Source organism: Amphiura filiformis, chromosome 15 (genome assembly GCF_039555335.1).
Source record: "Amphiura filiformis chromosome 15, Afil_fr2py, whole genome shotgun sequence".
In the NCBI taxonomy this organism is placed as follows: Eukaryota; Metazoa; Echinodermata; class Ophiuroidea; order Amphilepidida; family Amphiuridae; genus Amphiura; species Amphiura filiformis.
This window is the reverse complement of record NC_092642.1, coordinates 47,511,873-47,525,447: the sequence shown is the minus strand read 5'-3', so window position 1 is coordinate 47,525,447 and position 13,575 is coordinate 47,511,873. Positions and strand designations below refer to the sequence as shown.

At 39.0% G+C, this 13,575-nt stretch overlaps 1 protein-coding gene across 1 annotated transcript in view; it reads right to left on the bottom strand.

Annotated features, from left to right (window-relative positions):
• The window catches only part of LOC140171744 (pituitary homeobox x-like), a 34,464-nt gene extending 22,409 nt beyond the window's left edge, over positions 1-12,055 (bottom strand). The window contains exon 1 of the mRNA XM_072195064.1: positions 11,830-12,055. Within this exon, the coding sequence (XP_072051165.1) occupies positions 11,830-11,962 (133 nt within the window). The 5' untranslated portion in view covers positions 11,963-12,055. The remainder of the gene's footprint in view (positions 1-11,829) is intronic.
• Positions 12,056-13,575: the final 1,520 nt, after the last annotated feature.

Genomic DNA, 13,575 nt, shown 5'->3' with positions numbered 1-13,575 from the left:
ATTTGCTCTCTGGTTTTGTCTCTCTAATTTAATAATTCACTTTTTTCCAATTCTGATTGTAATCATAATAACTCGGTCTTCCAGAGCGTGTTATCATAATAACTACTGACAGGTGGACAAAATGGACATCATATTTAAAGCAACCTCACTACAAGATTCAATTTGAAGATTTTAAACTACAAGTTGATGATAATTATCTCCCTCGGTTCAGTTTACATAGACACTTTAATAGCAATCGATTCTCCATTTCAGCCTTGTCTTACTTGCAATCTGTCTATCTGCTCGCAGGAAACAATGTATACATCCTACAAGAGTTACTATCTCTCTTGGGTCGTAAGACAACACTCCTTTCACTTTTTTGCATGATTGCCTAAAATTATGAGCCATGCAGTCCCTCCAGTACAGTGTATGTGTGTATTTAAGCGAATATATAGCCACTCAACGACTGGTGCTCTTAATTCATGGGTAAGTATCAAGGGAATGGTGACAAGTATCTTAACTGTTTGAAAAGTGAGCTCAAAAGAGCAAAAATCCGCGGAAAAGACCCCAAATTGTGTTGACTTTGTCTTATGGGCAATTGAACAGCAGTGGTAGCACAATAGGGTCATTTGCAAACGTGTGTGTGTGTATGTGCTATTGGTAGGGGGTGGAACTATTGACAGATTCAAATATATACGCTCCAGTGAATGTCACTTTTATTGCAAGACGTGATTTAACGCAAAAATGAACAATAAATAGTGGAAAGTATCAAAATTGACATCAAAACATTTGACTTACATCATGCACGCACACTGCACAGGCCCTTAACTTAATGTTCTACTATGCCATATGGGGTTACTGGCATTCTGCATGTAATGACAACAAATAATTATTTGTCTTCTTAAAAGTCTGCATAATTCCAGTCATATTTCTTTCACTTCTATTTAATATGTATAGTTCACTTTTGTGCACAATTAAAGGAATTAATAATTAAGTTTATCACGAAGTAACCTGTCAAAGTTTTAAGGTATTTTTAATTTTTAAATTTAATTAATTGTTTTTTAAAATCCGAAAGTGTTTTCCGTGAAAGACCATACACCACGTTTTACATTTTGTCGACACATTGCCACTTATGGTTGCAATCGAAATTTATGCCAAAACATTGGGCTTTGTGTCGACAAAATGTAAAACATGGTGTATGGTCTTTCACGGACAACACTTTCGGATATTAAAAAAAAACAATTAAATTTAAAAATTAAAAATACCTTAAAACTTTGACAGGTTACAAATTTATATGTGAAGGACTTTTACTCTAAAGTACTTATAATTATTTGTAAATCCTTTATATTTGTATATCCTTTTAAAGTTTTGTGACTAAACTAAAAACTAAAAATAAAATAAATCTTTGAGACTCCAAAATACATTTTTGAGAGTAAGCTGATGAGAATCTTACTCATGAGTAGTCATATTTGAGAGATCACCTCCCTATGTTCATATGCGACAATAAATGACGCTACAGTTTGGCGAGTAACAATTTACACGAAGAATCAAACAAGTTAGAAAATTATGTTTCTTTGAAAAAGGTGACATCAAAATAATATATTTTGTCCAAAATATTCCTTCTGCTTTGCTCTGTAAAGCCTATTGTTGCATGTTGGAGTTGTGGTGATCAAATTACCAGATAAAAAGATAAAGTTGGACTGGTGTTTTCCATTATTTTATTTATTTGTTTTTACATTTCAAACCTATAACAAGTCTACTTTGACGCGCGCACCAACGTGAAATATAACATTTCAATTTTAGTATTAGATCTTTTAATGTCGGGCTACTTTGCGTGATATGTGTCTAAATCCATGCAAAAAGTATTGGGATTCAAAAGTTTTCTTAAGGTCTTAAATTTGAGCCTTTACGAGCTACCGTTGAATCAGAGGATCCACGCATTTTCCCATCACTCTCCAAATTGAGATCAAAATAAAATAGTTTTGTAACCATTCGAGACAAGCCAACTTATTACGAATAGGTAAACAAAAGAATACTAACAAATTCACAAAATATTATTCTTTGTGCCAAAAATGGAAAATACAATTTATGATTTTTATGACTTGTGGTTGGCGACAGTTATTTTGCATTGCGCACAGGTAAGGACAAAGTGGCTTGCCGTGATTCGATTTGTCATATCGAAAGAACAGAAGATGTCACTTTTCTATAGCCAGGTGAAGTTCACCAATAGTTCGAGTTGACCTCAATTTCGCTCAAAGTCAAGGTCTTAATATGTATTTTTAAGTATAACACGTAATAAGGCCTCAACGGGCCTCACTATAGCTGATGAGTGGATATTAATACTTCTCAAGGCATGTCGGAAGGTACCGTGACCAAGCGGTGTTTGCACTAAAATATTGAGGCAAATAAAGCTGATACACAAGAGGAGTGGTATGGGTTCTATTTATAAAGGAGATCCCAGGGTTTGATTTAGGGGTTGTCATTTCCATGATTTCCAACCCATTTGAATAATTTTTCTCGAGAGGGCTCAAAACTTTATTTTTCATGCATTATTGGCATAATTCAAGGACCGCAAGACTTATGAAAATATTGGCTTTTTCAGTTACGCCACTGGTTACCGCACCTGACCAGTGCTGCAATTCAAAGGTATATAGTCCGGCTGCCAAACGCAAAGTTGCCATGCACAGAAGCTTGTTTTGGTGTCCATATAGTCAGTGGCGTAGCTGCCGGGGGGCAGGGGGACAATTTCCCCCCTGGCAAAAATTGCCTGTTTGGGCCCCCGCCCCTAGCGCTATTTGGGCGCCCGCCCCCTAGCGCAAGGAAAAAAGAGTAAAAAGGAGAGAGAGAGGAAAAAAAGGGAGGAGAGAGGGCCTATATATCAAAATGTCATGTGTTGCTTTTAGGGCGCTAGCGCCTATAATAATTTTTTTTTTGCTCTTCACTTTTTCAAACCACCGGAAAAAAAATTGGGTCAACTTTTTTGAGGAAGGGGCGGCAAAATTTTTGTTTGGTGGATTTGGGCCCCGCCCCATACAGGCTTGCCCCCCCCCTGGAAAAAATCCCACCTACGCCACTGCATAAAGTTTTGTTTTTGATGGGTATCGCTTCTCAAGCTTACCAACTTCAAAAATAAGTTTACTGGACCTCTGTCAGCATTGAGCATTTTGAGATATGGCGGGTCAAAGATCACACAGAGGTCAAAATTCAAACTGCTCAAATGCGCTATTGAAAAGTTCCCGGTCTTGTCTCATGGCGATCCAGAAAATGTATACTTTTACCTATCTGTGACATACTCTTCTGGAGTGATAAGCAAAAAGGTCAAAGGACACGATTTGACCCCCACAGGGGTCCAAACCTGAAAAATGCTCCGATCTTCACCAAAATAGTCTCAAAGTGTTCATCATAGAAAATCCATGCAGCAAATTAAAACGTAATTCAATGCACATTGACCTTTGTCACCACGTTACCATGGTAACGAAATATCCTAGCTAATGCAAACTATTCTTTTTTTTAATTGTTTATAGGAGATGAAAAATTTGAGACTATTTTCATAAAAATCGGAGTATTGTTCAGGTTTTGACCCCTGTGGAGGTCAAATGGTGACCCTTGACCTTTCTGCTTATAATTCCAGAAGGGAATGTTACAGAAAGGTACAAGTATACTTTTTCTGGATCGCCATGACAACAGGAATAATTTGGTGAACTTTTCACCAGCGCATTTTGAGCAGTTTGAATTTTGACAGCTGTATGAACTTTGATCCACCATATCTCAAAATGCTCAATGCTGGTAGAGGTCCAGTAAACTTATTTTTGAGGTTGGTGGTCTTGAGAAGCAATATCCATCAAAGACAAAACTATGGACACCAAAACAACGTCACACCCGATGGCAGCACTTTTTTCTAGGGTCTGTGACCAGTAGACAGTCTGTAGTTGAAGAACTCGAATAACTCCATGCCGATTCATTGAAGTCAATCCATACGATGTATTGTTGGTCGAAGCAGCAACAAAAACAACGTAGTTCACAGCATCTTGCGAATGGTAGTGAGCTTTAGAAAAAATTGCATTGCTCAATTCATAGCGAGCGTGTAGAAGAATTCAAATATCACAGATATACTTTTGTAGGTCCTGTGGTTCTTGAGTTATGTTGTAAAGAGGGCTGAAACAACAACACTTTTATAAATCGTACATAACTCATTAACAACAATAAATTAAGCAGGTTTTCAAAGTATATGATTTGTGAACTTTTGCAAAACACCAAAGTGTTATTTTTCAATAATATATATTGATTCAGATAATGAAAATCGATTTTATTTTTTGGCTGCTTCGACCAACAATACCTCGTATAACCTTAACTAAAAGACAACGTGTCAATAAATATTGTATGTCTAACTCATGGCACTAAAAATGGCACACCTACAAGAAAACATAGTAACGTAATTTTGTCTAAACACTATAAACATGATAAAGAGAACATCGAATAAGGTTCTTTTTATGCTAACAAAAGGCACAGGAATTTAGGATTATTTTTGTTGTCATGAAACCTTGAGACTTATTTCTTTACATTCTTTTAAAAGTTCATAATTTATAATATCGTCATGATCATGGTATTAGGTTTTACTTGTCTCAGATCATGGTGATACAGATTGTATGCAGCCAGGATCTGCTCTCATAAAACCAAAGATTGAAAAATCAAACTTAAAGATTGTGTTGAGGGAAAAGTCTAAAATTAGATTGAAAATGCAATGGAATTTAGTTTGAATTTTCAATTTTTAAAACTGATTTCTCAATCTTAATTTGGATTTTCCCTCACCCCAATCTTTCTATTTAAGAGAGTGTGGTGCAGCAAACAAATGCCATTTATTATCTGGTATAGGAGATTAGGAGTTATTGTTATTTGCTGTTTCAGTGTACATGTTCTCATCGTTGATGGTTTGGTGGACTGTCATGTAATAGTGCGGTATGGTATGTATTCCCGTAGGACTTGTTTGCTAAAATTGATTTTTTTGGTGATTTGGCTTCTATAGGGACCAAACTATCAGAAAATGATGGGGTTCAAATTTTCACACACACCTCATTTTAGGCCCCTTAACCTATTTTGGCACATTTCTGCCATTTCTTAACAAATTTTGAATAATATTTGAAACTTTTTTGTATCTTTTAAGGTATACTGAATATATTTACTATACTTTCTAAGACACTTGATGTGTCTTTTATTAATTTATATGGTCCCTCCTCATCATTGGACCCCCCCTACAGCTATGTATGTCACTAATCATGCTAATGGTCCAATGCACAAAGTCATGTTGTTGGTTTCTTAGTATTCTCAAGTTATATATAGCATTTTTTGTAAGAGACAGTTCTGGTTGACAGCTATTGTTTAATTTCAAACGTTTAGGGTGATCTATTCTAAGCAGTCATCCAGTCCTGGGGGGCGCTCCCAAATGGTGACATACGTCATGTGCCCATGAAAAGACCCCGGTATTTTTGGCCAATCCTACATCCAATGACCCCGTTTTTTCAGTAGCCTACATTGAATGACCCCTTTTTGAACAATTATTACTCAAAATTAAAATTTTGGCGTGCTTTTTTTTCCGCGCATTTTGAGCAAAATAAATGAGTTTTGTATATTTTGTACTGTAAAATTGGGTAAAAGGCTAATTTTGATTATCAATGATGTGAAATTTCGGGCGCTCCCATACAAAATCACCCCATTTTTGACATTGCCAACACCGAATGACCCCCTTTTCCCTGAAAATAGACCCCTAGTTTCGTACGCTGGTGGGCACAGGTACGTCACTTTCATATTCGAGTGCCCCCCCGGGCATCCAGTCAAGTTAGTTCAATCAATTAGATCTATTCATCATGAAGTATCATCTGTATCATCCATTGCATCATCTGTAACATCATCCCTGATAGCATTTGCATAGAGGGGTGCAAGGTATCATATACAACAACCAACAGGAAAGAACTGTCACTTGAGAAATATTTAAGCAGTCCCTGGCCTAACACACAATGTCAGCTTCTTCTTGGTCGATGATGCAGAGAAGAGTTCCTTGATGGACATGGTGAGACTCATTTCTGGATGGATTTCGTATTCTACCGATAGTTGCTCTCTTCTGTCGAGTCTTATTCTTTAATGACTGATTCATGTATCGATCAAACACAACTCGACCCTCATCATAGCCTTCCATCATCTTTTCAATGCGTTAATTGAATGCATTCTGAAAATCCGACAGTTTCAGCATGGTTGGTGTTTTCTTCATACTCTAAAGCACAGCCATGGTATCAACTATTAGAACTTTAGGCTGTGGGACATCTGAAGGATCTTCCTGCATCAGGTCAGGTTGTGTGGGAACAACTAAAGGATCTTCCTGCATCAGGCCAGGCTGTGGGGCAACTGGAGGATCTTCCTGCATCAGGTCAGGCTGTGGGGCAACTGGAGGATCTTCCTGCATCAGGCCAGGCTGTGGGGCAACTGGAGGATCTTCCTGCATCAGGCCAGGCTGTGGGGCAATTGGAAGATCTTCCTGCATCAGGCCAGGCTGTGGGGCAACTGGAGGATCTTCCTGCATCAGGTCAGGCTGTGGGGCAACTGGAGGATCTTCCTGCATCAGGCCAGGCTGTGGGGCAACTGGAGGATCTTCCTGCATCAGGTCAGGCTGTGGGGCAACTGGAGCATCTTCTTGCATCAGGTCAGGCTGTGGGGCAACTGAAGGATTTTTCTGCATCAGGTCAGGCTGTGAGACAATTTCAATGGCATTTTCAACAGCGTGCATCACACTGGCTTTGTCTGTGGGGATGTACATGGTTCCATCAACAGCACACATCGAGCGGGGAACCCTTGACATCTCATACTCGCCGATTGTTTCCTCAAGTGTAGGAACTAAACTTGGTCGGCTGTCTTGGATTATTAGATATCTTCCAAGTAACTCATGTTCCTCACGCAACTTCATGACCTTATCTCTAATACGCACTTTCCTTTTCGAAAAGGTCTGCAACTTAAGCTTCTTTATTTTGTCCCACACCGAGATTCTTGATGTATAGATCAAATGTTCAGAAATGAACTCCTCAACGCGATTCTGGCCCTTCTGTGCAAATTGAGAATATCATTATTTGCCTCATCTGACACAAGCGCTGATGAAACCAGACTCTGTAATGGTGTTTTCTCTTTGAACAGATTGTCTCCATAGTGCAACTAAATCAAGTGACGTAGCTTCACAGCATTTGCTCTTGACCTGACTGCAATCTCTCCTGAGAGCTGATAATGTCCAGTCCTTACAAAAGCTTTTGAGGTATCGATTCACTAGACCGGCAAGATGAAGAAAGGAAGTGACTAGTCGGTCCAGACCGGCTTCATCTCTACTGAGTCCAACCAACCCACCATGTCCCTTTAGCTTCTTGATTTCCTGCTCGAGGGCTTGATCAGTGAAGAAGCGGGTGAAGTGTTTCTTTGATCTTGCCACTACAAATTCACCAGATTTCAGTGAATTCCATATTTCTGTGTCATCTTTTTCAAGAGCATTCATTTGAACAAGATGGACAGGCATTCATTCATTTATTCATTCATCTTTATTTCATTCTTATATAAAATATAACAGCACAACAATTAAACACAAACATTGAATGAGGAGTTTCTCGGAAGGCCAGATGGTCTATATATATATTAACCCCCTGTCCTAACCAAAAAGCATCAGACGGGCATAGCTAATGAGGTCATGAGCGAAGAAATATTGGATAAGGCTCTCTAATGATGACAAGTAGCCCTCCGAGTCACCTGAACGACAAGAGCTGATGAGACGAAGAACACTCTCTACCTGGTGAAGATACTGGATCAAGAACTGAGCGAATTTGCCAATGTCGTTTTCATGTTCCAGTGGCTTGACATTTCTTGAGTACCAGGATTGGATTTCTCCAAAGATCTCTACCGTCTGTGGGTTACGTTTGTGGAGTTTGCTCTTGAGATCACTGCACTGGATACGAACTGGACCTTTTGGAAGTGTCGATAAGATGGCATCAAAACGCAACATCATAATCGCAAGGCTGGTAATGATGTGGCACGTGGTAATCAAGGGCTTGCTTGTAAGCTTTGCCAACGAAGATCCCACGAAGAGCTGCTGATGTGTATGCACCACTTTCAATAGCACATGTGTCAAGGCCACATCCATCAATTGTTTTACCAAGAGCGTGAAAGGCATAAAATGCAATGTGGAGACCTCCCGCTCTTAGGATCCAATTAGTGTTTCCAACTGACTGCTGAATCTTCAAAGCACGGAAGTAAAGGTCAAGTTCTAGTGTCATCAGTGTCTTTCTGTGAGGGCCGACGACAGTGGCAGATATTCCCTGGGTAAACTGCAGAGCGGTATAGAGGGTCCTACGTAGTCTGTTGGCGAGGTTTTAAGCAGTGGAGTGTTTGTACGAGTGCAACTTTCGGAGGACTGTGATAGCAGTAGTGATTTAGTAGCAGCCCAAGTTGTCATCACATCTTCTTGCCAACTTCTCTGATTTACGTATTTGTTCTTTGATTGACAGAATAGCGTTATTTTGATTCATATCCTTTGAAGACTCATCATGGCTATTCTCTTCACTGTCCTGTGTCTGTTCGCTTGCCAGCTGCCGTTCAGTTGATGTTGTCCCCTACCCTATGAAGACTTATCATGACTTAGCGTCTCTATCTTCACTGTCCTGGATCTGGTTGTCTGCCAGCGGAGGTTCGGTTGAGGTGGCCTCCTAGTTATCATCAGCATGATCAGTTGCAAGGCATTTTGTGAGAGCCCAGGTGTGAGTGAAGTCTTGAGTTCAAGATTGTTTCGCTTTCCTATCCTGTAGGTTTCAAATCTAAGTGGAGTGGTTTGGTGATGGGCTCTTGCAGCATGTTCATTTCAAATATCAGAGGTGCCCGCCAGGAAAGTTTCTCTGGTATAACAAGTGGTTGATTCATCAGCTGTACAGCTTGTACCCCAGGAAACGGGAATCAATGACATATCTCAACCCTTGCTTTTGCAGAATCAGAAGAGAACAACAGGAAATGGCCTTCATAATGTTCTGCACCTACAGTAACAGGTTAATTGTCACTGGATGCCCCAGAAATGATCAAATATTGGTAAAAGTTGTTCTTACATTGGTCAAGAAAAAGAGGATTAGGCCGAGAAATGCAATGATGACTGAAAAAGGGACATGGGCCAGTCCGGGCGGGGGGTCTGGGGGTTCCAGCTGCATAGAGACCCTAGCTACTGCTCCGAAAGTCAGAAACAGACACTTCTGACTACTTTAAAAGTGTAATAAATCAACTCAGAATACGGTATATCAAATCCTACAAAACAACTTTAGTTTTATGAAAATTGGTTCTTAACTGGCTAAAATGTTGTTTTTGGGGTCCCAAAATGGATGACCCCCCAGAAAGTGGGCGGGGGTCGGGAAAATTTGAACCCCGTCAATTTCTGATAGTTTTGACCCTTTAGAACCCAGAACTGCAAAAAAATCAATTTTAGCACTCTAATCCTACGGGAGCTGTTTTCTTGACATACCATACTACACTATAACATGAATGTATTATAAAGCGTGATCCTAAAAATGCCTTTCACGGTGACCAAAACTAATTACAAGACCTCTTCTATATTGAGGCTGGCTTTCCCTTTTAAAGGGAATTTTTATTATTGTATCAGACAAAAAAGCATATTCGAGGGCGCTATGACACGTGGTAGACCGATGCACACATGTATCATAAACCATTGTAAACCAAGACTGCTGCTGAATAATTTTGAAACAAAACACCCTACACACCCTGTAACACATAATTTCACATTTAATATTGCTGATACTAAAATAGAGCCAAATTTTCGAGTGTCAAAAAACCTTGTCTGAACAACTGCTGAAAAAGAGCTGCAACTAAAAATTGTTGATTTGCATGCTGCATCCGTTTGCTACCATGTAGAAATACCGTATTCGGCAATATGCACTCTACTCTATAGAAGAAATACTAGTTTACATAAAGGCCCATATTTTTAAACAATTTCATATAAAATGACAGAGACAATAACAAATTGGATAACTTGCACAAAAAGTACAGAGAAGCTGATTCGCAGATACTCTTGCACAGACTCAGATACACTTTCAAGCAGCCATTTTATTGCCCCATTAATTTGTTTCAAGACGTCTGGGGGGTGGAGCAAAATAAAGGTTTCGTCTCGGTTTTGGTAAGGGTGGGTGGAGTGTAAAATTCCAGATGTGCATCATTTTGTCCGGGTAGGCCTATACCAGGTAATTTTTAATAATTTACACTATTTTAGCCCATGAATAAGGTGTGTGAAACGGGCTACTCAGAAGATGCACCGGACAATTTATGGACGCTTCTTTCTTTTTTTCTCTTCCACTTTTTTCTTTCGTTTATTTCTCTGATTTCCTCTTTCAATTTTTTTTTTTTTGGGGGGGCACTTGTAGACTACGTCATTGATTATTGTTGTAGTTTTCATTTACGCTGTTTTGGTTGAGGATAATTTGTTGTTGACTAGTTCATGTGTTGTTGTTGCTGTTGCTGTCAAGTTGTTGTTGCTTTCTTTACTGTTGATGATGTTGCTCTTGTCCATCATGTCCATGTGCTTGCTATTTCGCACACGGGCAAAACATACAAAATTCGCATAGGCAAAACTTAAACATATTTCGCATAGGCAAAACTTAACATAATTCGCATCTAGGCAAAACTTAACATAATTCGCACAGGCAAAACTTAACCTGTTTTTTTGACGAGGTAAAATACTTGGCAGCTAAGGTTAAAATGTGTGGTTGTGTTGTGGGCAAACACATATTAAAATAATATATAAATTTTGGATAAATTTCAATATTTACACGAGTCATGATAATAATATCATGAATGGTTACATCATCAGATTCATCACTAATCATTATGAAATATTTCGCCTCAACATAAAGTATTAAATGATGAAGGTGAACTTTGTACAGGTACCACTCCCTATAGCTCCAGTAGATTTTATGTTGCCATGGTTACAGGCACCATTAAAACATCATCATTGATCGTAAATAGACGTAACCCTGCTGAGTTGGGAACCAGTCTGCGTCGTTTGGTGCTATTTTTGGCTGCCAAATTGCTCAATATTGTGTAAAATTCTTTCTAGAGTCTGTGTTCCTACCATTTGACTTTTAATAGTGTGGGAATAGGCCTATCTAGAGTAAAGGAATATAGAGAACCATAGAAACAAATTTTGGTCGTTTTGGGCAAGAGTATACGGGAATATAAGTTTTTTTCTTGGTGACAAAGAGCGAATATTGTTTGCCATTTCTCATTAAAATCTTCCGTTCTACCATTGGCACTTCCCTGCATGCATGGTTTATATTGTAAGATTTGTATGTAGCCTAATTCTCATTTTGGACACATCAAAATTTCAAAACTTGAACCTGAACCTAAAGCAGTACATTAACTTACAAATCTGGTCATTGGAAATGTATATCACTGTATTTAGTATGGGTTTCATCTCTAGAACATGTAGAAGTTCGACCGAGTGATCATGGGTATAAATATTTCAGTTGCAATCCGTACACCCCTATGGAAGTATGAATTTCAGATGGGGTTACTTGAATGGGTGACTGTAAAGGGCTGTATGGATTTCAACTGGAACAGCCGAACAGCCCATTCCAACCTGTTGTCTAGAATTCATCGTGATCATACATGGAAATGTATCCTCAGCACACACACATGACACATGTGCATGCAACATAATATAACCATAACAGAAAGGTAAAGACTTCTCACATTTCATGATAACACAAATCCCATGGTGGAGACGTGACGTAAGTTCTTGTAGCTTTGTATCATGTGTATTGAGTATCTTATTCTTACCTTTTTTCTTTCCTTGAAGATCATCCTCATCATCTGTATTATTCCCGTCTTTATCATCTTCATGAACCGACACGGGAGTTTGGCAAGGTTTAAGTGTGGTTACGGTGATTTCTGTTGTGGTGGGGTTATCCATGTCGACGGGTTCACTAAGTTTGGTCTGAGCTAACCCGCTAGTTATGGCATGGTCTGCTGCAGTAGTACCTGCATGGTATCTGGCCGATTCATCGGATACGGGCGATGTAGCCATTGGTGGCGAGATGGTCGGTCCTGTTACAGGCGATACACTCTGTAGAGGCGCAGGGGCATCGATACCAATGATACTATTCGCGCTGAATGGATTATATTGTGACATCATTTCGTTGATTGGTCGACGCGACCCGTATGGACTTAGGCCTACACCACCATTCTCCAGCTTAAACATATTGAATTGTCAGGTGTTTGTGCTGCAAGAAAATAGAACAATATCCAGAATATTAGATGATATTATAGTTCAAATAAATGATGTGTTAAACAAGCACATGTATAGATGCAATGGAGGACCCACAGAAAGAAGTTCTTCCACTGAGCTGTCGTCCTTGACTGCCGATGTCTCGGACTGCGCACTATCAGGACTATATCATGTATAGGCCTACCACCGAATGGGCGGCATGGGTTTTTACCAAGGGTCAAGGAAAGCCTATAAACTCGACGTGTCAAGACTATTAAGTTGATTATGTAATATCATATCAGAGTGATAATTGATACACTTGTGAAAAGTTTGATATCATTTAATATGAATATGACTTCCAATATGACCGACTTTTAATCATAGGGTATTCATGACAATTCTATATAGCGGCTAATTAGTAATTAACATGCGACCTGCATTTAATAAGTGCGAAAATGATTATCAATAGGCCTACCCGCCCAGAATACCCACCCAAAGTTGTACAATTTAAGTCTCTTATTTCAGCAAATTTGTATCGCAAATTTTGGAAATTTTGAACGAGAAATAGAATTTTGCTTCATTTCTTTTCAAAACTTTCTACCCGATGACCCTTTTTTGAAGTTTATACCCAAATGACCCCCTTTAAAAAATATTACACCCAATGCGCGACGCCGGTAGGCCCATACCGCGATACAAACATTGCCATAAAATAACCTATAGGCTAAAAACAAAGTACATGTAGTTGACTTGCCCGTTAGGTACCTGGTCGGTCGGTCGCATTAGGAAATGAATTTGGAGCAAACCTTCTGTTAATAAAATACTATGCTGCGCCACCAGCCTGGGTGGCTCACGCTCCAGTAATTTCAGATGATTGAGCTCAGTAATACATCAAAAAATGTCTTCCAATTCATGAAAACAAATAGATAATCAGCTTATCGGATTAAAAGCTTAGAGGGAAGGTCTTGCTGCTCAGCGAGTGTTTGTAATTATCAGAAGTTTTTCTCCAAATTCATTCTCTAATGGTTCGTTCGGTCGATATTATGTTGTTGTTGGTTTTTTTTTGTTTTTTGGAATTACTGTAAAATACGACGTGACGCCTAATACTTTACATAGAGAATTTTAGAGAAACAGAAACAGTACATGCGCTTTACAAATGTACGCATCTTCAGGCGCGTATTTATCGAAAATACTACGGAAAATGTGATTCAAATCAATGCAGGAAAAGCGACTGAACACAATTTCCATCCCACATTTCCCTGTTAAAGTTGCAGCGTATGTTTATGAACCAACGCTGCTGAAATTAACGAACCAATTGCAGA